The following is a 26,046-nucleotide window of genomic DNA, read 5'->3' as shown; positions in this document are numbered from 1 at the left end:
GACTCTCCAGAGTCCCTTGGACTGCAAGGAGAACGAACCAGTCCATCCTAAAGGAGATCAGCCCTGGGTGTTCATTGGAAGGACTGACGCTGAAGCTGAAACTCCCAATACTTTGGCCACTTCATGCGAAGAGTTGACTCCTTGGAAAAGACCCTGATTGATGCTGGGAGGGATTGGGGGCAGGAGGAGAAGGGGATGACAGAGGATGAGATGGCTGGATGGCATCACCGACTCGATGGGCGTGAGTTTGAGTAAACACTGGGAGTTGGTGACGGACAGGAAGGCCTGGTGTGCTGCAATTCATGGGGTCACAAAGAGTAAGACACGACTAAGTGACTGAACTGAACTGAGACATTTAACTGAGAGAATGATTGGCACTTGTTTGTGTCTTCTTTACAAATGGTAGTTGCTGATATCACATCTTGATACCTTAGTGGCTGATCTGAGATATCTGACTTCAAGTGATACCTGTCACATAAGTCTTGTATCTATTGTTTGTGATACAATTGCTATGCTAATTGGTAACTCCTTTGATAATATAATATAGATTGGTTCAGTTTTAGCTTTCACTTTCATCCATTGTCAAGGGTTCCAGGTTAAGAATGGAAAATGATTCAGGTAAAGAGAGTTTCTGTCTAAAATTTGGATAAAAAGAAAAAAAGGAATACAAAATTGACTTATAAGAAAGCAATTTAAAGGAAGTCTGTTAGTGGAAAATATTCTTCATTTTCCTTTAAGAATGTCTTAATTTCCTCTTCATTTCTAGAGGATATTTTTTTCTGGACAGGAATTTTTTAATTACAGTCTTTGTCTTTCAGCACTTAAAAATGTACTTTGCTGTTTCTGCCTTTCATGGTTTCTGATGAGAAACCCACTTGAGTCACTGGAATTGTTGTTCTCCTAAGTGAAATACTGTTTTTCCTTGGCTACTTTCAAGATTTTAAAATTTTCTTTGGTTTTCAGTAATTTGGTTGTGTTATATCTGGGTATAGATTTCCTTGAATTTATGTTGTTTGAGGTTCATTGGTTCTCCTGAAATTGTAAGTGTGTATCTTTCACCATATTTGCTAAGCTTTTGCTGCTATTCCTTTAAATTATGTTTTGTGCATGCTACTCTTTATTTTCTCATTTTGGGACTCTGGTGACATGAATGTTAGACCTTTTGATATTGTCCCATTGGCTCTGTTCATCCATTTTTTGTTTTTTCCCCCATAACTTTTCTGTTTGTCAAATTGAATAGTTTCTATTGCTCAATCTTCAGGTTCACTGAGTCTCTTCCTCTGTTACCTGCATTCTGCAGTTGAGCCTCTCCAGAGAATTTTGGATTTTACTTTCTATTGCATTTTTTAGTCTTTAATTTTAATTTTGTTTTATACACCACACAGGTACACACACAATGGTATAATCAACCTTACTTCTTTGCTAATGCTTTTATTTTTTTCCCACTAAGAATAGTCTTCTCGCTTCTTTTTTTTTTTTCTCTCACTTCTTGCAGCATGGTTATAATAGCTGCCTTAAAATCTTTACCTGAAAATTCCAGCGTTTGTGTCATCTCAAGTTTGTTGTCTGTAGGTTGTCTTTTCCTTTGTTGAGTTACTGAGATTTTTCTTCATATGTCAAGTGATTTGGGTTTGTGTATTAGGCATTTTTTTCCTTTTGTGACATTTCTGTTGCAGTAAAACTTCGATACTGTCTCATTTGAGTCCTATGGAGAATGTTTTTGGTACTTCATTTTGAGGGATTGGGGGTGCTTTTTAAAGTAGGCATTTGGCCTTTTAGGTTCAGGTCCTAAGTTTCGGCCTACCTTCTGTGCACTAAAATTCTGGTGTCTAGTTTTTAAAACTTCTGTTTCTATCTTTCCTGCATATGCACCACTGAGTGCTAACTTTGGGAACCTGATAGTATGTTTAGGGTCGTGTGCACATATATGCTTAGTTCTTGGGTGACCCCAGGAGTGTCTGTCGAACTTATTGGTGTCACTTTTTGAGCTCCTTTCTCTTTACAAGTTTCCTGACATTTTCTGGCTCCTAGAGAACTTTCTTCCTAGTTCTATGGCTAAATAACTCATGTTTTCATTTCTTTTTGCTACACACTTCCACAGCTACTTCTGCCTTTGATGCCAAGCAACAGTTCAGTTCAGTTGCTCAGTTGTGTCCGGCTCTTTGCAACCCCATGAATTGCAGCACGCCAGGCCTCCCTATCCATCACCAACTCCCGGAGTTTACTCAAACTCATGCCCATCAAGTCGGTGATGCCATCCAGCCATCTCATCCTCTGTCATCCCCTTCTCCTCCTGCCCCCATCCCTCCCAGCATCAGGGTCTTTTCCAATGAGTCACCTCTTCACATGAGGTGGCCAAAGTATTGGAGTTTCAGCTTCAACATCAGTCCTTCCAATGAACACCCAGGACTGATCTCCTTTAGGATGGACCGGTTGGATCTCCTTGCAGTCCAAGGGACTCTGGAGAGTCTTCTCCAACACCATAGTTCAAGCATCAATTTTTCAGCGCTCAGCTTTCTTCACAGTCCAACTCTCACATCCATACATGACCACTGGAAAAACCATAGCGTTGACTGGACGGACCTTTGTTGGCTAAGTAATGTCTCTGCTTTTTAATATGCTATCTAGGTTGGTCATAACTTTACTTCCAAGGAGTAAACGTCTTTTAATTTCATGGCTGCAATCACCATCTGCAGTGATTTTGGAGCCCCAAAAAATAAAGTCTGACAGTGTTTCCACTGTCTCCCCATCTATTTCCCATGAGGTGATGGGACCAGATGCCATGATCTTAGTTTTCTGAATGTTGAGCTTTAAGCCAACTTTTTCACTCTCCTCTTTCACTTTCATCAAGAGGCTTTTTAGTTCCTCTTCACTTTCTGCCATAAGGGTGGTGTCATCTGCATATCTGAGGTTATTGATATTTCTCCTGGCAATCTTGATTCCAGCTTGTGCTTCTTCCAGCCCAGCATTTCTCATGATGTACTCTGCATATAAGTTAAATAAGCAGGGTGACAATATGCAGCCTTGATGTACTCCTTTTCCTATTTGGAAACAGTCGAAAAAGGATGTAAACCTTAGGAATTCCTGCCACATTCATAGGATTGGAAGGAATCCGCTTTCTTGAAGTTTTAGGTCCCTGTTCAGCCACTGCTGGTATCATCACTGCCACAGCTGCTGCCTTTGAATTGCTTCAGAGTGGGGTCTGAGAGAAAGGGAAAAAACCAAGAGGATCTTCCTCCGCTTTTGGGGCCCCCTTGACTGCTTTTCAGACAGAAAAAGGGAAGATTTCTCTTGAAGCCATTTCTGTTTGCACTTACTGTGCAGTTCTGAGTTGAGGCTGCTTTGGAGTCTGGACTGAGTGATCCTAGGGGAAATAAAACCAGGAACCTCACTGCTGGGTTAGTAGGACTTCTGGTTTTGGTTTCCTCCTCGAAACCAACTGCTTCCCTTTTCAGAGTCGTCAGATAAGTAGCTACTCCATGTCCTCTGTCCAGGTTTTTAGTCGTATTCAAGAGGAGAGACAGGATAAATTTTGCTTATATCCTCTTTACCAGAACACAGATACTGTTTAATTTCATTATATTGTTCATTTATTTTGATTAAGAAATTACTGAGCATCCCAAATGTACTAGACTTTGTTTGGAAATGTAAAGGTGGATGCTCTTTAAGCTATTTCCAGTAAGTCTACAGGTAGTCATGTAGGGTTGGAGGCAGAAAGTAAGCATAATTTCATATTATGCATTCATAATAATTAGTAATCTTTTTTGACTCATTTCTGCTCGGGATTTGATGTATGGTTAGTGACTGAAGACAAGAGTGTCCTATTTAAAGAATGTCCATTAATTTTTCATTTATTATCCCAAAATTTAAGGGATGAAACGTCTCTGGATTTCTGTGTGCTGGAGGAAATTGATACATAGCTGTAATAAAAAGAAATATAGCTTACATGTGTAATTATAAGAATTTAAGTAAATAATTTGTTATTATATACTTGTTTCTCAGGTCTTAGAAAAATATCCCAATACACCCATGAGTCATAAAGAAATTCTTCAAGTTATCCAGAGAGAAGGACTAAAAGAAATCAGGTGAGTTATTTAAGTGTTATTTGTAATAATTATAATACTCGATTAGAATATATTGTAGTGTATAGCAATCTTCAAAGATTATTTAGTAACAATTGCTTTATTAATTTATGGTTTATTGAATTCAGATCTTTGGAGTTTTCAGTCATAGCACAGGTAAAAAACCAAAAGTAAGTTAGAAAAAATTTCTTATAGCTACTGCCACACCCATGCACTTTAATTCTCAGGAGGCCTGGAGCCATTTTAAGCTTGGTCATTAGCAAATAAAAAGTACTCTAAAAAGTTCAGAGAATGATAGATATACTAGATGTAGTCTAGGAAAAAATAACCTTGGCCAAAAACAATTGTGGAAAAAATATATAAAGCAGTATGTGTTCTAAGTAACAGTCTTATGTTCAAATAAAACAGCCAGGGTTAATTATTATAGGACCAAAGGTAAAACACACTTTAATTTCTAAGAGCTTTATTATATCACAACAGGACATAATAGTTTCACCGTTCATAGTCAAGACCCTCTGTCATCAAAAAATGTTAAAGTTATGTTCAATATATTTTATATGTTAAGGCAGACGTCTGGGTGTCTACATTAGAGACATTTTCATTAAGAGAAAGAGGTTGCTGTGCTACTAGTTGTTCTCAGTCAGGGGTGAAATTTGTGTAACACCCATAGGGAAAGTGTTCGGAATTTTGGGGGACTGTTTTTGATTATCACCATGACTAGAAAGGAGGGAGCACTATGGTGATAACGGGAACAGAGCAAAGGTGCTAAATGTCTTTCATGCATTGTGCCGGACAGCCCTTCACAGGGAAGAGTTGTTCAGCTCAGATACCAGTGTTGTTGCTATTGAGAAATAGTGAGCTATATTGAAATATTTGTAGATGGATTGTATATTTTTTGATGAATTGACATTGCATGTTCGAGATTTTTTAATTCTTATTTTCTTTAACATGAAATTCCAGATTTTTTAAAGTTGGCTCTTTTTTAGTAATATAGTTAAAAACTTTGATATGTGGCCAAATGTCAGTAGGTTGGGGACAAATTAGCTTTGCTCTGTTAATATTAAATATGAAGTAAAAGTTAGTTTATCTCTGAATAATTAATATGTTCCTAAAAAAAGTGAACATTTGTAAATTAAACCATTAAAATGTGTGAAGAATTAGTCTTTAAACATATTTCTTATAAATTATTAAAAGATTAATCACTTAATTTATCAATGACATTATTCATAATTTTTGAGTTTGGCTAGATTTACTAGATTAAAGCATAATACTCTCATCCTAGATATTTGTATAGGCTACAGGAGAAAATGATAGTGATTTTAGTTACTTTGAGGAATTGCAAAGGTATTTTAATATCCTTTTTATGACACTATAGAATTTTTTAGAATAGGAATAAGCAAGAGATTTCAATTCTTTGCATAAAATTAGACTTTTGATACACACCGAGGAAATAGACCAGGAAGCCTGGTATAAAGAGATCAATCTCTTAACAATGCCCTAGGTCTAAATGACAATTGCAGGATCATCCATCTCTAACATAGTAAGGCTCTGTGGCTGTAAACTTGTCATTATTATTTCTAGAGAGTAGACATGAACAGTGTATAAGAAAGAACACTAAATAAGAACAGAAGGGGGATAAAAAGGAAGAACTTAAAAAAAGTAGCAAGATGGTGGAGTCATCAAAAATAGCTTCTGGCTTCACTTGGTGACAATTTACAAATAGCTGTTCTTGATTAAGCTATTGTGGTAATACAGTTATGTGACCACAAAGCAGTACTTTTTAAGCCACCAGTGACTTCCATTTTGTTACCTTAGAGAACTGTTAGTTCTGCCTGTCTTACCGCTCAGTATTATTTAACACAGGTGACTGCTATTACTTCCTTCTTGAAATGTTTCCTGACTTGAAGTGCCCACAGACATTCCTAATTTTCTTCCTTTGTAAACTTTTATTCTCAGTTCTTTTGCTCATTATCTTCTCTCCAACTCAAGTGCAGTTTTGTCCATTCCTGTGACTTTTGCAGGGAGGTCACTTTTGTTAGTTCCCAGTTATGTAGGGATGGTCATTCCCGACTAGTCTTTGCACATGCTGACCCCTTTACTCAGTTAACTCATTTTTTTCAGGTGTCAACTTGAATATGCCTTTTTCAGAGACCTTTGTCTGACTTCCTGATCTATTAAAAGATCACATTTTCCATTTTTAGGTTCTTAATAGTGTTCTATGTTCTTTTTTCATAGTACTTAAGATTTGAAATGGCATATTGTTTTGGTCTTAAAATCATGTATCTTCTCTAGCTTACATTAAGCTATTAGCTCCATGAAGGCAGTGACATCGTCTCCATCCGCTTGGCAGTCTCCTTCCCCTCCCCCATTTCCCCCAGGCTTGGCACGTAATAGACATTGCAAACCTACATGTTAATGAGTAGATGAGGTATCAGTGATTGGAAGATCATATTTACGTGTAGTTATAGCTTACCCTCTTGCTGCATGACGTGTCACATGGAAGTCTTACAATCTTTAGACCTTTTAGGTAGGTTATGGGATGAAATAGATACTTTGCTTATTGAAGCTGTGCTCCTTTTTACAGTTTTACTTTCATTCCTTAATCCTTAATACAAGCTTTTCTACTTTTTCCCTTTTCTGTTTTCTCTCTTCCCCCCATTTTGAAGAATCTTGCTTAATTTTGGTTATTTTCTACTATATTGTTTCATTTTAAAATATATTAAAATGGAAGCTGCTCCGATGTCTGTTGGCAGATGAATGGATAAATAAAATGTGGTATATACATTCTATGGAATATTGTTTAGCCTTAAGGAGTGAAATTCTGATTTATACTACATAGATGAACCTTAAAAACACACTAAGTGAGTATATGTGTAATTGATTCACTGTGCTATACATGGAAAGTAACACAACATTGTAAATCAACTATAATACAACAAAAATTTTAAAAAATAATATGAAAGAGAATGTGTATATATATACATATGTATTTTTAAAAACATATGGTGAATGAAATAAGCAGACAGAAAAGGACAAATATTGTACAGTTCCACTTACATGAGATACCTAGAAGAGGCAAACTCATAGAGACAGGAGATGGCATAGAGGTTACCAGCGGCCGAGAGTAGGGAGAATAGGGAGTTACTGTTTTTAATTGGTACAGAGTTTCTCTCTGGGATGATGAAAAAATTCTAGAAAGGGATAGCGGTAATGGTTGCACAACATTGCAGATCTGCTTAATGCCACTGAATAGTACACTTAAAATGGTAACTTGTATATTATGTATATATTTTGCCATAATCAGTCAACAAAAAGAAGTATTAAAAATGAAGTGATTGGCTCCTGGTTGAGAAAGATTGGGGTACTAGTCCCTTTGAGAAGTTAGGTGGTAAGATTGAAAATCATTTACGCGAAGTATGGAATTTTGAATGAATTAATTAGAAACATGTACAGTATTCTTAGAATATTATAACGCTTAAAGTAAATGCTCCTTATAACTACAAAGCATACCAGCATTTTAGAAAACAGAAAAAGAAGGTCCATGAATTTCCCCCTCACAATAACTTATGATTTCATGTATTCCATTATGTTTGTTTAATTTCCTAAGTGAATCCCTTTTAAAGATAGTTTCCCAAGGAAGTCCCAGGGAAGAAAGAAGATAATGGATTTTGTTGTTTCAGGTGAAAAGAACATTTTGGAGTGTTCTAAAAGTAGCTCATTTCTGTTGAGGACAGATAAGAAGATGTGAAAAGAGTTGGAATAACATTTGGGAGGAAGAAAAGATAAAAAGTTTTTAAAAAAGAAGAACTTGGAACTTTTAGGTTGTAACAGTTATTGGTAATTTAGATAGATGCTCTGTGGTATTTGGTCATGTGTTTAAAAAAAAAGTTTCTGTACCGTTTGCCAATAAATAGTTATTTCAGAACATTTTAAATGGTTTTTAAATATTTGTTGTGACATCTCACTTCCTTGTTAAATTTTTCATGCCTAAAATACAGTCTAATTGTTTTTTCTCTTAAGTAGGAATGATAACTGGGCAATAGTTCCCTAGTCTTGAGCTCTTTGACACAGAATTGCTTGTTCCAAAGTCAGAACCTTTACAAAAAATTCTGTAAGCTTTTAATCATTTGTTGTTACCTATATCGTTTCCTTTTTAAAGTTAGTATTGTTCACTGAGTAAAGATTTTATTTATTGAGCTCATTTGGTTGAAAAACCCCCATTCTCACTTTAGCTGATGGGTTATTGATTCTAGATCATACTGTATATTTATGTGACTCTAAATATTGAAAGGGTAGCTATTTTTGTTTTCCTCTCAAGACACTGCAAATGAAATCAGGGATTCAGAGAGACATGTATCCATTTGAGAGACATGATACCATTTGACTACTTCAGTTTCTTTCTAAGAGAAATTATTCAGGGTTTTATTTTGTCTTGAATCAGTGTAACGTATAGCAAATGGCTGTCATGAGTCATCAGTATTTAAAATAGCCTTTCAAACACTTATGTTTCCTTTTTGTCTGATGATGTAGATTTTCCAGTTTACGGGAAGGCTAACTCAGTGGTCCCCTCCCCTCTATTCCTCTTTTCTCCTCACTTGAGTCAGTACTTCTTCCTGTGTTTGCAAAGTATCCCATCTGGATTGCATACAAACCCCAGAGGTAATTCAAACTCCAGCCTCCTGAATATACTCAAACAGCTTCTTGGAGCTGTTTCTGGGCCTTGGGGAATTCTTTTTTTTAAATCTTTTAAAATTAGGTGTGTGAAAGATCCCTATCTTTGAGTTATAGTTCTGTAGTTCTCAGGGTCCAGTCAGCAGACAGAAGCTACCAATACATGGTTTAACAGGAAAGTTACGAAGTTAAGTGGTTATTAACTGGTTGTTATTAACTGGTAACCAAGAATTAACTATTAAAAGCTAAAGATAACATAGAAGAATACAGTAATTACAGACTTGGGAAGCAACTGTAGGACTAAGGCAGTGTGCCCTAGGAAAGAATAACTGTTGTTTCCAGATTCAGCTCTCCCTGGAGAAGGTGGGGCTCTGGTTCAGTGGATGACAGAGTTCACTGGTGCCATAGCTTGAGGTGGCATATCAGAAGCCACCTTCTGGGTACTAAAAGAACTTGTTGGAAAGCCTCCTGCTGGGTGTTCAACTGGGGAGCCAGATGAGCCACCGGCAGAATTTTCTAGGGAGGCACCCTTAGGCTTTCTGCTGAACCCTGCTGCGGGGTGAGCCACTATGGAGTGTCCCTCATATTGTTGGATGCTGCAAGCTTGAGAAGAAACAGGCTAAAGTACACTAAAAGCAGAAAGGAAAGACCCCATTTTTTCTTTTTGCAGTGTCCTCCCAGCACTCTACTGACAAAACTTAACTTTGAGCCAGCAGGCAAAGGAGAAATGTTTCTAGAATTCAACTTCATTATTACAGAGAAGGGCAAAGAAGGTTAGATTTGGAGCTAAAACTCAATAAATTGATAACTGGCACAGAAGGCTTCGGGAATTTTTCCTGAATAACAGGTCATTGCCTGGTCCCATGTACCACTTTTGCTTAGTTAATTTCTTTCCATCTGTACCCCAGCTAAACTGGTACAGTGCTGTTGCCTGTTTAGGATCTGAAATTTCTTATCTGTACTCAGGACATTAAGCCATCATTTATCCTCTTACAAAAGAATCTTGACATCTTTCAAAGTCGACTGAGATATTACCTCCACAAAGCTGGTAGCCTTTTCCTCTTCAGTTCAACATATCTTCCCTCTCTCAATGTTTTTGTTTTTTAAAGATTTGGCATGCAGGATCTTTGTTCTCAACCAGGGATCAAACTACGAGGGAAGTCTCCTGTTTTGTTCCTGATATTGGTGATTTTTATTTTCTCTTTTGTCTTTGTCAGTCTTGCTAGAGATTTGTTAATTTTTTTTAAAAAGCTACCCGAGTTTTGTTTCTTTGCTTTTTCTCTTTTGTTTTTGTCATTGTTTTTCCATTAAAAAAAAAATCATTTTATGACTATGACGAGGATATGGTCTCTGTTGGGATATTAAATGTTCCATACATGCTTGAAAAGCCTGTGTATATGTTTTCTCCTGGTTTGGGGGTAGAGTGTTCTGTAAATGTACGGTTATTTTGGTTAATAGGGTTGTTCAGATCTCCTATACCATTACTGATTTTTCTGTCTACTTGTTTTATTGATTATTGAAAGAAAGGTGTTGAAGTTTCCAAGTATGGTTGTCTCTTTGTTTATTTCTCTTTTCAGTTATTTAGTTTTTTCCTTCAGGTATTTTGAATATTTATTGTTAGGTGCATATACATTAAGTGCATTAAATTCTCTTAGTTGACCCTATTATCATTCCATAATTACCGTCTTTATCCCTGGTGTTATTCTTTGTGTGTGTTTATAGTGGTTGCTTCAGTGATTATAATATATACCCAACCTTTCACAGAATTCTTAGGATTAATATTTTACCATCTTTAGTAAAATGTAGAAGCCCTACAGCCATTTAGGTCCCTTTACCATCCTCTGTATGTTATAGTTGTTGTATGTGTTACATCTCATACATGGACTTCCCCACCAGACAATGTTATTATTTGCTTTCTGGCCATAAAGAGCTGAAAGACTATTTTTACCCAGATGTTTACCATTTCATTTGCTCTTCATTCTTCCCTTAAGTTCCACATTCCCCTCTAGTGTCATCTTCCTTCAGCCTGAAGCACTTCCCTTTCAGTATTTCTTTAAGAACTGTTCTGTTGGTGATGAATTCTTAGTTTTCCTTCATTTGAGAATGTCCTTTTTGAGGGGGGGTGAAAGCAGGGGAGGCTTTCATTTTGAAGAATTTTTTTGTTGGATACAGAATTTGGTTTTCATAGCTCTTGTATTTCAAATACTTAAAAATGTTGCTCTACTGCCTTCTGACCTCCATGGTTTTTGGTGAGAAATACATGCTTGTTTGAATTATTGCCCTCCTGTAAGTAATATTGATACACTGTTTTCTCTGGTGGCTTTCAAGATCATTTCTTTTTGCTTAGTTTACAGCAGTTGGATTTTTTTTTAAAACGTATCTACGTGTGGATTTCTTTGTGTTTAAATCTATTTAGCATTCACTGAGCTTCTTGAATCTGTAGCTTTATATATTTTGCCAAATTTGGCAGATTTTCAGCCATTCTTCAGATATTTTTTCTTCACTACATTTTTTTCTTCTTCCACTGTCATGAGTCTGCTCATTTTTCCCCAACCTTTTTCTGTCTGTATTTCAGATGGGATGATTTCTGTTGCTCCTTTGTTACATCCGCTGACACTTCTCTCAGTGTTCTGCATTCAGCCACTGAACCCGTCCAGTGAAATTTTTTAAATTTCTGATATTATATCCTTTAATTCCAAAATTTGTGTTTGTTTTGTTTTTTTTAAATAGTTTTTGTGTCTTTACTGAAAATTTCTGTCTTCCCATTAATTTCAAGTTATCTTTGCCACATGGATATAGTAACAATGCTTTAAACTTTTTGACTGTTAAGTCCAGCATCTGGGTAATCTCAGGATTGGCCACTGTTAATTATTTTTTCCTTTGAGAATCTGTCACATTTTCCTGAACCTTAGATTATTGAGAAATTTAAGGTAGTATCCTGGACATTTTGAATAATATATTGTTTTAGGCTCTGTTTTTCTTTCAAAAAATTCTGTAGAATGCTGATTTCTTTTTTTTTTTTAAAGTAGATAGCCCAGTTATTCACAGACTACGAGTTCTGTCTTCTTTGTTAGTTTGATAATCACTTCATATTTTAAAGTATTCGCTTTGCTGTTTTGGATCTGTTCCTTATTAGTCTGAGATGTAAGCAGGGGTTCAGTTCTAAAAAGCCTTTGCTGTGTTGATTGGGAATGTCCTGTGTGCCAGCTCAGAGATGAGCCCAGGTCTTGTGAGGGAATTAGGGGAGTCCCTTCTCTGGTTTTTTTCCCTTAGGAATTCCATATTCCACAACCCATTCGTACAATTTTACCTATCCTCTTTAGTAGGACATCTCCTCAGCTAGGTTGTGCTTTTCAGTCAAGGTGGTGAGGAAAAAACCCCAGAAAACTCATTCTGAGAGTTTAGCCAACTGAAGTTAGAGTATAGTCCACATGACTACCCTCACTTATTAGACCAACTACATAGTTAACAGGTTTCCTTTTTTAAAAAAAAGACTTTATTTTATTTTTGGCTACACTGAGTCTTTGTTGCTGCATGCGAGCTTTCTCTAGTTGTGGTGAATGGGGACTACTCTAGTTGCAGTACTTGGGCTTCTCATTGCGGTGCCTTCTCTTGTTGTGGAGCATGGGCTCTCAGCATGCGGGCTCAGTATTGTGGTGCACCGGCTTAGTTGCTCTGCAGAATGTGGAATCTTCCCGGAACAAGGATTGAACCTGTGTCCCCTACATTGGCAGGCGGATTCTTAACCACTGGACCATCAGGGAAGTCCTCACAGATTTCTAAGACTACTGTCAAGGCTTGATAATCTGCTGAAAGTACTTGTGTAATACTAAAAACTGTTAAGCACTTGGTTTTGGAAGGATACAGATTAAGATTTGTCCAGGGAAGAGACACACAGAGTCAAGGTGCAGTCCCCAGCACAGAGCTTCCAGTCATCCTCTCCCATGACTTAGGAGAGTGTTAATTGTCAGCATCAGTGTGTGACAGTAAGCAGGGTATTGTCAACCAGGGAAGTCCACTTGAGCCTTGGTGTCCAGAGTTTTTATTTATTGGGGGTCCATCATACAGGCATTATTCAGTTTTCAGTGTCCAGCCCCTCTAGTGGTCAGCTGATACCATGTGACGCAAGCCCCTGCCTTAAATCACATTGTTGGTATGTATCAAAGGCCCCACTCCAGATTGCAGTGCTGCTATGTGGCTGGCCCTTATAGGGCCTAGCGATTATTTTTTAAGCCAAGGGCAAGACCAGCTTTCTGTGGGCAAGGGTAAATTCTATACTCTATGATCTCATGTGAATTAGGTTTTGACTTCCCAGCGTACCAGCTGTCTTAATTTTCAGTGTTTTAAGTAGTTGTTTTTGAAAAATTGACATACAGTTCACATACCATTGTAGCCTACATTTTAGAGCATACACCTCAGGGTTTGTTTTTTTTTTTAACGTTTACTCACCCAAAACATTATCATTGCCCTGGAGAGAAGCTCTGTGCTCGTTAGCTGCCACTCCTCTTCCTTGTCCCCTGCAACTCTCCCCATGTCCCAGCCTTGGGCAATTACTAATGTGCTTTCCGTCTCCATGGATTTACCGACTTTGGATATTTTGTGTAATGAAGTTATAGAATATGTGGTCTTTTGTGACTGGCTTCTTTCATATATAATGAATTTGAAGGCTCATTCATATGGTAGCATTTATCAGTACTTCATTCCTTTCTTGCCAAATAATATTCCATTATATACATATGCCAGATTTGTTTATCCATTCATCTGTTGATGGATATTTGGTTGTTTCTATTTTTTGGCTATTATGAATACTGTTACTATGAACAAGTAATAATGTTACTTGTACTCATGTACAAGTTTTTGTGTAAAAGTTGCTTTTTATGTTTTTGTCTACAGTCTTTTGGTGTAAACTAGCCAGAGAGGGACAGACCTGGCCAGGCAGACAGACATGGCCAGGCAGGCAGATAGGCTGGCTATTGTGGGCCTGCTTTGTCTTCACCAGTACCAGAAGTCCCAGTCAATTTTAAATCGTCAAATTGGATTGAGCTTTAAATTTGTGGAATCTTCCATGGTGAACCACAAATTTCAAGTTGGAGAATCCTGGTGTTTTTCTTTGGCTTTGAATGGAATTCTAGATTTTGGTGTAGCCTTTGTTTTCCAGTCATTTTTAAATTGCGGTAAGGGGGGTTGTCACAAACAGTTTGGTGTAGGCCATTTAACACAGGTGTTTTATGACTAGGTGTTTGGAACCTCAGTGTCAACTAGTTCTATAATTGGAGCCTGGCTTTTCTAAAACCAAATAAGTAAGTGGGTGTGAATAGAACACAGTAAACCAGTGTGAATCCATTGGCATGGTTAAGCATTGCTCTGTCCAAATGGAAATACTTAGCCTAACCTGAAACATTTACATTTGAAAAGTAGAAGACATGTAGTCTGATATATAGATGCAACTTATGAAGAATGTACTGCAGCATTTTGAGAGTTGAAGGGATTAAGGAGACAAAGGACTTTTACTAGATTATGCAAGATATGGTGTGGTTTAGATTAGGGTGAAGAGAGCAGACAGATTTGAGATCATGTTTCAGGACTTACTAATGGATTGATTTGGGAGGTATAATGAAGGAAGAAATGAAAAATTATTTCTAGGATTCCTTGATTGTACAGCTGCCATTTACCATAGGGAGGAGGAACAGAGGAATAAACTGGGAAAGTGAAGGGAGTTAATTAGTAAAGAATCCAGTGAGCATATTTAGTGGATTCAGAAAAAGAACGTCATGAGGGGTGAGGAGAAGTGTTCAAGTGTGGGGAGTGGTTTTGTTATACCTGTTAAGGCAGCAGTTAAAAAAAAAGGTAGTGATGACTGGAGCTGTAGAGTAGGTATCTGTTTTCAGAGATTAATATCTAATACCTGTTTTGGATGTTGATGAATAAATAGTTCCAGGTATGTTATAGAATCTAAAAATAAATTATTTACAAGTCTAGGTTTATAAGTTAGGTACTGAAGACAGTTTTTTTAATGTAAATATTTTACTTTTGGAAAATTCCACACTAAAAAGTGTGTCAGTTCAGTTCAGTCCAGTTCAGTCGCTCAGTCGTGTCTGACTCTGCGACCCCATGAATCGCAGCACGCCAGGTCTCCCTGTACATCGCAAACTCCCGGAGTTTACTCAAACTCATGCCCATCGAGTTGGTGATGCCATCCAGCCATCTCATCCTCTGTCGTCCCCTTTTCCTTCTGCCCCCAATCCCTCCCAGCATCACGGTCTTTTTCAACAAGTCAACTCTTCGCATGAGGTGGCCAAAGAATTGGAGTTTCAGCTTCAACATCAGTCCTTCCAATGAACACTCAGGACTTAACCTTCTTTAGGATGGACTGGTTGGGTCTCTTGCAGTCCAAGGGACTCTCAAGAGTCTTCTCCAACACCACAGTTCAAAAGCATCAATTTTTCGGCATTCAGCTTTCTTCACAGTCCAACTCTCACATCCATACATGACCACTGGGAAAACCATAGCCTTGACCAGACGGACCTTTGTTGGCAAAGTAATGTCTCTGCTTTTCAATATGCTATCTAGGTTGGTCATAACTTTACTTCCAAGGAGTAAGTGTCTTTTAATTTCATGGCTGCAATCACCATCTGCAGTGATTTTGGAGCCCCAAAAAATAAAGTCTGACAGTGTTTCCACAGTTTCCCTATCTATTTCCCATGAGGTGATGGGACCAGATGCCATGATCTTAGTTTTCTGAATGTTGAGCTTTAAGCCAACTTTTTCAGTCTCCTCTTTCACTTTCATCAAGAGGCTCTTTAGTTCCTCTTCACTTTCTGCCATAAGGGTGGTGTCATCTGCATATCTGAGGTTATTGATATTTCTCCTGGCAATCTTGATTCCAGCTTGTGCTTCTTCCAGCCCAGTGTTTCTCATGATGTACTCTGCATATAAGTTAAATAAGCAGGGTGACAATATACAGGCTTGACGTACTCCTTTTCCTATTTGGAACCAGTCTGTTGTTCCATGTCCAGTTCTAACTGTTGCTTCCTGACCTGCATACAGGTTTCTCAAGAGGCAGGTCAGGTGGTCTCGTATTCCCATCTCTTTCAGAATTTTCCACAGTTCATTGTGATCCACACAGTCGAAAGCTTTGGCATAGTCAATAAAGTAGAAATAGATGTTTTTCTGGAACTCTCTTGCTTTTTCGATGATCCAGCGGATGTTGGCAATTTGATCTCTGGTTCTTCTGCCTCTTCTAAAACCAGCTTTAACATCTGGAAGTTCTCGGTTCACTTATTGCTGAAGCCTGGCTTGGAGAATTTTGAGCATTACTTTACCAGCGGGTGAGATGAGTGCGATTGTGTGGTAGTTTGAGCATTCTTTGGGATTGCCTTTCTTAGGGACTGGAATGAAAACTGACCTTTTCCAGTCCTGTGGCCACTGCTGAGTTTTCCAAATTTGCTGGCATATTGAGTGCAGCACTTTCACAGCATCATCTTTCAGGATTTGAAATAGCTCAACTGGAATTCCATCACCTCCACTACTAGCTTTGTTTGTAGTGATGCTTTCTAAGGCCCACTTGACTTCACATTCCAGGATGTCTGACTCTAGGTGAGTGATCACACCATTGTGATTACAAAGATCAAAAAGTGTGTATCTACCACATAAATTATAAATAGTTCTCTCACCCCAGACTGTTTTAGGGTTAATTTCAGTTATTTTATTACTTCCAGTATGTACTTAACAAATAAGAACTTGAAAGACTATGTTCTATTTGGATATTCTGTTTTGTTTTTAAAAACAGAGCAACTAAACATAGACATTATGCATACATACTATTGATAAAACATACAGAGAATAGTACATAGTACGTAAATCAAGTGCTTATGCATACTTTGAGACCATTCTGGCTAATCCTTAAAATGTTAACATTTTTTACTACTTCTATCTTTAGTCAAATTTTGTACAAATTTTCTCTGCCTATCACCTGTGGCTGCCATTATTGTTTACAAATGTGCTTTTACAGCAGTGAATTTAGGACTTCAAGCCTTCCTTCTAAAGTAGCCATTGCTTTTAATAACTGCCCCTCCACCCCTGAGTTCTTTTACCAGCTTTGCTCATTCTGTTGGCTGTATTATCTTGACTCTTATATCAATGTATCACCTAGTAGAGAAAGAGTTTTTAGGAAAGAAGAAAATAATACTCATTTCCTGAGACCCTGTTCTCTTTACTAGTTTTTGGTTGTTTGCTTTTTGGTCTTTCCATTCATGAGTAGAAGAGGAAAGAGAAATTTAAAAGATTCTGAGTATTCATGAATTTTTTATCCACAGATTGAGTGTTTTCTGAGACCACTTATGAGTGGTCTCAAGTGACCCCAAAGGTTCATGATACGTAATAGTAATTTTGGTGAGGCCTGTATGAATTTGAATCTTTTACACTGTAAAATTGATGTGAGTGGGTGAGTTGTACAGCTAATAAATGAGCATAGCCAACTGCCTAGCTTTTAAATTAGGTTGATCATTGCTTATTTGCCACCTCTGAAACAAGTTGGGAAGTATTTAAAAAGCATTGATTCTTTATGGAGGAAGACCTGGAAAGGAAGACTAAGTGTTAGTTACATAGTAGTATTGGCAGATCTGGGGACAAGCAGGTGACTTGGATGTGCATTCCTTACAAAAGGAGTCTGTCTAGATCTATTTTACAGCTTTATGCCTCTGATTAAGAACTTTAAAGAACTTATCCTATAAGAACATTTAAGCAGATCTTTATAGTGTTATCTTACAGAGCAAAAAATTGTTACCTACAGGGAGGTTTTTCTTGTGTTTCAGTCTTGTATCCCAAGCAAGCCCCTTCAGAGTTAGAATTGTAAAGCTCTCTGGGAACCATCTAACAAAAATCACACTTAGTTAACATCTTCTAGATTAAAATGTTACCTTTTTGGAGGAGTTCTGCTTGTATCTGATTAGTAATGAATGCATTTACTTATGTGCAAAATATTCTTCCTCATGTGGTATTTAAATATGTTTTAGTTCACTTCACACCAAAAACTAATCCAATTACCTAAAATTTTTTTTCTCACCTCTTCTTATATAAAAGTGTATAGCAAGGGAAATAAAGTCATCATTCTCTACTACTTTGCTGCAGAAATCATCGCCACAGAGCAGATCATTTGACTGTGAAACTTAATTGCTGTGAGATGATTTCATTAGAAAGAGCTCAGTTTAAGAGTAAAGAACATTATTAGTTAAATTGATACCATATTTGTCTAAGGTTAGCTGATACCTTTGAATTCTGTATTTTCTTTATCTGCTAATTTTAGTCTGCTTCCAAGCCTGCATACTTTGTAGGGATGTCAGAAGGATTAATTATGAAAAAAAAACTAAGAAAACACAAAAACTTGGATATTAAAAGAGTATTTTTACCTTTTATTATTTAGCTTCATAATGAGTTACATTATGGAACAAAGGGAAGCTAATAAACCTTAGAGTCTATAGCCAATTGCTTTATGATGGTTCCTTGAAATTTGAAATGCATGGGAAGGATATTAAAGAATGGGGTATATTCAGTGTATCCACATTTAACTTTAAACTCCTGTAATAGTTTTACTCTGCCACGTAATTAAGGTACTGCAATTGTTATCTTAAATGATTGACTCTTTAATTGATGTATTTTAGACACTGATGCTTGAGACTAAACTTGTAAATTCTAAAGAAATTAGTGTTTTATGTAGCAAAGTATGGGGGAGAGTACTAATTTGAAAAATTATGGATATTGTTGGGAAGGGAAGGGAGAATTTATTTTTTTGGCTTAATTGTTGCTTTGTAAAGAAAAATTAAAAACTCTTTTGTTTTTTTTTTTCCTTCTTTGATTTTCTTGGGGTGCATTCCAACTCCAGAAGGTAAGAATTACTTTATTCTAAAGAAGTATTATATAGTTATAAAGCACTCTTTTACAAGTTTAATTGAACTTACTCTTGGATGCATGATGTTTACTTTATAAAACTAATTAGTCTAGAAACTAAGAGTGATATTAATGTGTAAATATTGGTTGTATGTGCTTTTTTGTTTTTGTTCTTGTAATTTGTAATAATCATTGGTTATACTTTTAGAAACCCAGTCTACATTTAGTTTCAAGATGATTATTTGACTTTCTAGCATTGGAGTACCTAGTATTCTACAGACTAATAATGAAAATATTTAAGAGATTGGAAATGTGTGAGCTAACACTTGCTGTAAGATTGAAAATGTATGTTTAGGCCCTTACTGATTTAGAGAGAGTTCTGGTAAATCCTTTAAAGGAATGACACTTACTTAAAACCAGGCCCAAAACAGGTTAAAATTCATCATCACCGATACGATGGACATGTGTTTGAGTAGGCTCCAGGAGTTGGTGATGGACAGGTAGGCCTGGCGTGCTGCAGTCCATGGAGTCGCAAAGAGTTGGACATGACTGAGCGACTGAACTGATTGGTAAATCCTGTAAAGGAATGACACTTTTTTAAAACCAGGCCCAAAACAGATTAAAATTCTTAGTGTCAGTCTTCACTGAATTGGCTTTTTGTCTGCCATTGTAGATAAAACACTTTAGATACACCTCTGGTATAACAGTTCCCACGTTAGAGTTATCGTATGCCTGCAACACTTGACAGAAGGAACCATATCCATGTGTTTTCATTTCACTGGGACGTTACATGTTTGGCTTTTAGTTAGAGCTTAGTAAATCTTTTTAACTCCAGTTTAATTTCTATTCCATTAATTTTGTTTATAAGAAACTATTCATTTTTGAATTTTAGTTTAGGGAGGTCATACAAACAGTTAAAATTATAATTTAAAAAGTTTTAAAATAAGCAAGAAAAAATTTTGTTTTTTTGAGGAGGTCTTATACTTGGTTAGGTTCTTTTGGTATGAATAATAGAAACCAAATGTGAATAACTTTATCAAAATGGGATTTATTTGAGTATGGGGTAGCTTACAGTTTCAAACGAAAGAAACAGGCTCTGGAATTAAGAGAACTAAGTTAGCTACAGAGATCAGGCAGCTGACACTTGAAGGTTGGGTTCATCAGGGCCCTCCAGCCAGAATGAATTAGTCTATGTCTACTTTGCTCCAGGTTAAAAATTCAAGGAAGAGTGAACCTGACTGGCCTAGTGTCCAGGGATGGTGAGACATCTTAATGGACAGTCCTACAAACACTATTTCCAGTGGGGTAGGGCATAGTTCCTCTAAGCAAGATTGCATGTTGTTTTCCAGAGGAAGAGAGACTATATTGACTAGGCAGAGACAACAAATGTCCACTACATTGCTTACTGTAGAAGATAAGAGTACAACAGAAAAACTTAAGCCCCAAGCAATTGTAAGAACTGTCTCTTTTACAGATTCTCCCAGTGGTAACATCGTACACCACAGTACAGTATCACAGGAGTATATTGCTTTTGATACAGTCTACCTGGCTTTATTTGTATTCATTTATGTATGTGGGTGTGTGTGTGTGTGTATTTTAATTCACTCTGCCCATCTTTGCCTTTTAATTTGTATATTTATGCTATATTTAAGATAATTATTGATATTTTAGAGTTTATGGCTGCCATTCTGTTGTTTTTCCATTTGTTTCCTCTGCTTCTTTGTCCTGTTTCTCTTTTCTTGCCTTGCCATGGGTTATTTTTAGGATTCTGTATTGGCTTATTTATACTGCATTTCTTTTTGTTTCTGCATAATTTTCTTAGTGTTTGCTCTGGGTATTACAGTATTCACATGTGATTTATCATGTATCCACATTTTCCTATATGAGCTTTACCATAACTCTAAGTTACTTCTGTGAGTTGGAAGGAATTGGTACAATTCATGTATTTCAATTTACTGTTTGAAAACTCTTGAGCTCGATATGAGTGAGTGTCAAGTGACAGTTTTTGTTTAAAAGCAGAAAATAATTGTAATCAATAGCTTTAGCTATTTAGGTGATTAAAGTGAAAGTTGCTCAGTTGTGTCCGATTCTTTGTGACCCCATGGAGTTGTAGCCCACAAGTCTCCTCTGTCCATGGAATTCTCCAGGTAAAAATACTGGAGTGGGTAGCCATTCCCTTCTCCAGAGGATCTTCCTGACCTAGGTATCAAACCTGGGTCTCCTACATTGCAGGCCGATTCTTTACTGAGCCACCAGGGAAGCCCATTTAGATGTATAATCTTTACTGTTAAATGAACAAGAATACCAGATAGAACAGATATAGAATATTACAACAGGTTCTTACTTTTTGATGTACTTAATCAAACCTGATAAAATTTTATTCTTCTCTAGCTCATTTCTTTCAGGACTGTTTCTGTAACTTACATTGACCAGTATTTTGTTTCCAGTTTCTGTTTTCCATACTAATTCTTTTACCTCAAGTAATATATCCTCACATGCAACTGTCTGTACCTCTGTAGTTCAGAAACATACCGCTTTTTTGAAACTTGACCCAGCCAGTTAAGAAATGTTAGTATCTTGATCAGCTGAAATAAAGGCAGTTGATACTTCTTCATATATGTAGCTGTTAGAGTGACCTTTTTAAGCAACTTGTTGTAGTGAAACCAATAGAGGAAATGGCTGTGGACTAAGATAGGAGTCAAGCACTTTATATTCTGTATTTACTTTAAAATAAAGCATAGAAGCACTGGACTCCCCCCTCCCGCCCCCTTTTGAAATGATTTTGCTCATATCTTTCTGGTAGTGGACAAGCTACGCTTTTTAAAAAGCAATAGTGGGGGGAAAGACAATAATAGGAAGGTGAAGAGACTGAAGATTTACAGTGAAGTATTAAAAGGATAGAGAGAGTGTATAAACACAGTTTCTGAAGGATCTTTTTGTTTCTATGACCTCCCTCTCTGTGCTGTTCCTAGATTACTGTCTTATTTATTTTGTGCCCTTTCGCTGCCCTGTTCAGACTTCTCATTTTGTGGTCCCAGTTGGGCCTCCTCCTCCCAGCATGCCTGTGTAAAAGTTTATCTGCATACCCTACCCTCTTAGCCTCTCTCCAGGGGTTTTATTTCCATTTGTTTAACAGCATGTTTGGGGAGGAAAATAGTTTGAAGAAACGAATTCTCTAGAGAATAGAAGAGTAGATGCTACTTTTTACATTTAAAAACTGCATTTATTTCTTTTTAAGAAGTAGATTAGTAGTTCACCCAGATGAACTTCTCATTGGAAGAATTGCAGGTAATATGACCAAGGGAAAGCAAGCAAGAGGTTTTAATGAAAGAGTTTGTAAGAGTATACAATGTTTCAGTGAATTTAAAGCCTGCCGAAACTATTAATATAATGATTTCTAAACGCACCATTTTCCATCCTAAGGATGCTGTTGTGTTCAATTTGCTTTGTGTGCTCTGTCAGGGTAAGCATGCCACAGATCAGCTGTTGATTTTAAAGTTATGTGGTGCTGATTTTTTTTGTTAGTATGTGGGTAATGAGTGTGTGTGTGTATATTATGTGAGTGAAAGATTCTTATGAGTTTATTGTCTTTTCACATTTAATATTGACCTGAAATAGGGTTTATTCAAGCATCTGTTTGGGGAACTAGATAATTCTACACCTCTTCTAACTTTGAAACTCAGGAGTCTATTATTTAATCCTGTTGAAATTCAGGATATTGAACTTTGAAGGAAAAATATAGCGTGTATAACAGTTGAGTCAGAGGTAGGTAAGCTGATTATGTCCTAGTTTTGACAAGGCAATTCTACAGGAAGGAGTACAGAAAAATAAACAAGAGATTAGGATTAAAGTTGAGATAAGGCAGGGGTGGTCTGTTGCAAAGTGGAGTATCTAGGAATAAGTAAATAAGACTGAAGTCATTTAAAGCGCTTCGCCAAAGACTTGAACTGGGGATAATAAATGTTGGAAGACACTGGTGAATTTTGAGGATGGATTGTAAAAGTTTATTTTATTAGATTTCTTTAGCTTAGTTGCTGGAGAGAGGATGCCAGTGAGGAAAAGAGAGACCAAAAATCTGAAAAAGTAGACTTCAGGGCTTCATGAAGAGTCTTATTAAAGTACTTGAAGGTCTGTCATCTAAATTAATGAAATAATTTCTTTTCCTCTCCACTTACAAAGGTGGTTTATTACAAGGTCATTTAAGCAAATTTAAACAGTAGAGAAAATCACACAGAGGAAAGAAAAGAACCTCCTAAATTTTCCACCATGATGACCACTGATTTACATCATAAAATCAGGACTAATAAATGGAGTTAGAGGAAGATGCATTTGGCCTAAGGAAGAATTTATGAATAATTAGAAACTCATAGAGTCTCCACCAGCACATTATGAGCTTGTGCAAAAGACTACTTGTTTAGAATGTTTTAGGAGGGGATGTAACATCTGTAGGAAATGGGCTTCATGACCTGTGAAGCTCCTTGTCAGCCTATGGATTTTACCTGATTCTTGTCTGTAGATGTTTGCACCTGACAGAGTTTGTAAAGTGAAAGTAAGGTAAAGGATGATTAAAAGTTGTAGGATTTTATTTGACCCAGCAGTTCCACTTCTCTGAATACACACAAAAGAATCAAAAGCAAGGACTTGAATAGATAGTTTTACACCAGTGTTCATAGCAGTATATGAATAGATAGGCAAAAGATGGAAACAACTCAAGTTTATTGACAAATGGATAAATAAAATGTGGCATATACAGTCAATGGAATATTTTTCAGCCTTAAAAAGGAAGGAAATTCTAACATTCCACAGCATGAAATGAACTTCAGAGACATTATACTAAATGAAATAAACCAGACAGAAGAGGAAAAATACCATATAATTTCACTTACATGAGAGACCTAGAGTATAAGTTATGTAGAGACGGAAAGGATTAGTAGGAAGGTGGTTGCCAGGGGCTGGTGTAGGGGGAAAATAGGGTTTAATGAGTGCAGAGTTTTAGTTTTGTAAGGTGAGAAGGGTTCTGGAGCCTGCTGTTGTAAAAATGTGAATGAACTTAAGTGGAAGTGAACTGTACACTTAGAAGTGGTTGAGATGGTAAATTTTGTTATCTATGGAACTGCAGAAGTGTTAGTCGCTCAGTCGTGTCCGACTCTTGGAGATCCCAAGGACTATAGCCTGCGAGGCTCTTCTGTCCATGGTGATTCTCCAGACAAGAATAATGGATTGGATTGCCATTCCCTTCTCTGGGGGATCTTCCCAATCCAGGGATCGAACCCAGATATTCCGAATTGCAGGCAAATTCTTTACCATCTGGGTCATATTTTACCACAGTAAAGTTGTATGATTTTGTTGTAATTTGAGTAGGATACATTTTTATATAATATGGGAGAAACAACCACTGTAGGAAATAAGACAAATGCCTGAGGTAAGAGGGGATGAGCAGAGGTTACTTCTTTAAACTTTTGTAGATGGTAATTTTTCCCTGTCAAATTTAAAATATAGGCAGTGATAGAAGGTTGTAGAAAAATATGAGTGAATTTTTAAAAATTTCTGCCTAAAGTGTGATGATACAGAATCGGTATAACAAGTGATAAGAGTGCCAGAAGGGCCTTCAGAATTAGGAGAGTTACAGACAAGATTAAAGAAGCTAAAGATTTTTACTGAGAGTTGATGGGCCTTGTATATATATGAATACTTTTGCAGACTTCACTTACAGTTTTATTTGTATCTTCAAGCTCCAGAAAGAAACTAAAAATGAAAGAAAACAATAGTGAAAATGTCCAGACTTTCAGTGGAGAAATTTGGCATGATTAGTTATGGGAAAAATTATCAGTTAATTTTTAGAAGAGATCTTTAATAAATTCTAAACCTAAGTTTCTGATTTTGTTCCCTTCTTGAGTTGATAGCAAAATTGCAACTGTGGCTAAATTTTTTACATTACTGCACATGTGAAATGTGTACCAACTTGCCTCATCTCTCTGGTGAGAGGGAAATGTTAATTAATCATAAATGATAACTGTAGTGTTTTTTGTGTATGAGTGCACACTGGGAAATAAGGAGATCATATCATTTGGCTTCACTCAGTCCCAGTTCATTTATTTTTACATTAAAATGTAAGAATGTGTACTTAGGAAACTTCCACTTTATTTTTTATATCACCAGCACTTACTGCTGTGCAGTTACATGGTTATTTGATAGATGTTCAGTGAATGAGAAACTAAGTTAGTTTCTTTTCCACCTCATCTTTTTCTAAAAAGCTTTATTGAGGTATAGCATGCAGGCCATAAATTTCACCCATTTTGACTCTATAGTTCAGTGATTTTTAGTAAATTTACTGAGTTGTGCAACTATCACTGTAGTCCCCAATAGGATTTTTCATACTTGTATACAGTTAGTACCAGTTCCCACTGCCATCCTCTAATTTTCTTTCTGTCTCTGTTGGTTAGCCATTTCTCGACATTTCACATAAATAGAATCATATACATTATGGTCTTTTGCAGTTAATCTATATTGTAGCATGTGGATTAACCTCAAAAGACCATAAATTATATGATGAGATGGTTGGATGGCATCACTGATGCAATGGACATGACCTTGGGCAACCTTTGAGAGATGAGGGACAGGGAAGCCTGGCGTGCTGCAGTCCTTGGGGTTGCGAAGAGTCGGGCATGACTTGGTGACTGAACAACAACCATCACCATACTGTAGCATTTATCAGCACTTCATACTTTTTCGTTGGTGCATATTGTTCTTATAGATTTCTTATATATGATTTTTTAGCTTTTTATTTGAATTTCAGACTTAAGAAAAGTTGCAAAAACAGTAAAGTTAAAAAAGCAGTATATAAAAATTTTTATGTTACTTTACCTAGGTTGCCCAAATGTAAGCATTTTGTATACTTTATCTGTCTGGTTGATGTTTCTAAAATGTGTAAGAGTAAATTGTAGACATGCTGTCCCATTCACATTTAAACACTTCAAGAGTATACTTTCTAAAGGCAATATATTCTTATGTAACCACAGTGTAATTGTCAAAATCAAGATATTAATATAATACTACTTTCTAAGCAACAGACTTTATTTAAATTTGACAGTTCTTCTGCTGATGTCCCAATCCATGGTCACACATTGCATTTCCTTTTAGCTTTTTTATATCTTTGTAGTTTCCTTTAATGTAAGAACGTTCTTTTAGTCTTTGTCTTCCGTGACCTTTACATTTTTTATAGAGTTCAGATCAGCTGTTTTGTAGACTGTCCTTCAATTTAGGTATGTCTGATGTTTACTCATGATTAGATTCAGGTTGTACATTTTCGACAAGAATGTCAGAGAACTATATGTCATTTTCACTACATCATATCCAAAAGTATGTGATTTCAGGTTATCCCATTATTGGGATATTGGATTGGTTACTC

General features: G+C 36.6%; 1 protein-coding gene across 2 annotated transcripts in view; it reads left to right on the top strand.

Moving 5' to 3' along the window:
• ASXL2 (ASXL transcriptional regulator 2) overlaps positions 1 to 26,046 on the top strand; it is a 119,893-nt gene that overhangs the window by 39,203 nt on the left and 54,644 nt on the right. Inside the window, exons 2-3 of one of the 2 annotated variants that reach the window (XM_043917366.1) lie at positions 4,003 to 4,085; positions 7,617 to 7,619. In XM_043917366.1, coding sequence (XP_043773301.1) covers positions 4,003 to 4,085; positions 7,617 to 7,619 — 86 coding nt within the window. The remainder of the gene's footprint in view (positions 1 to 4,002; positions 4,086 to 7,616; positions 7,620 to 26,046) is intronic. The other variant, XM_043917367.1, reaches the window with a different exon arrangement.

Source organism: Cervus elaphus, chromosome 11 (genome assembly GCF_910594005.1).
Source record: "Cervus elaphus chromosome 11, mCerEla1.1, whole genome shotgun sequence".
Lineage (NCBI taxonomy): Eukaryota > Metazoa > Chordata > Mammalia > Artiodactyla > Cervidae > Cervus > Cervus elaphus.
The sequence above is the reverse complement of the archived record's forward strand: the minus strand, read 5'-3'. Positions and strand labels throughout refer to the sequence as shown.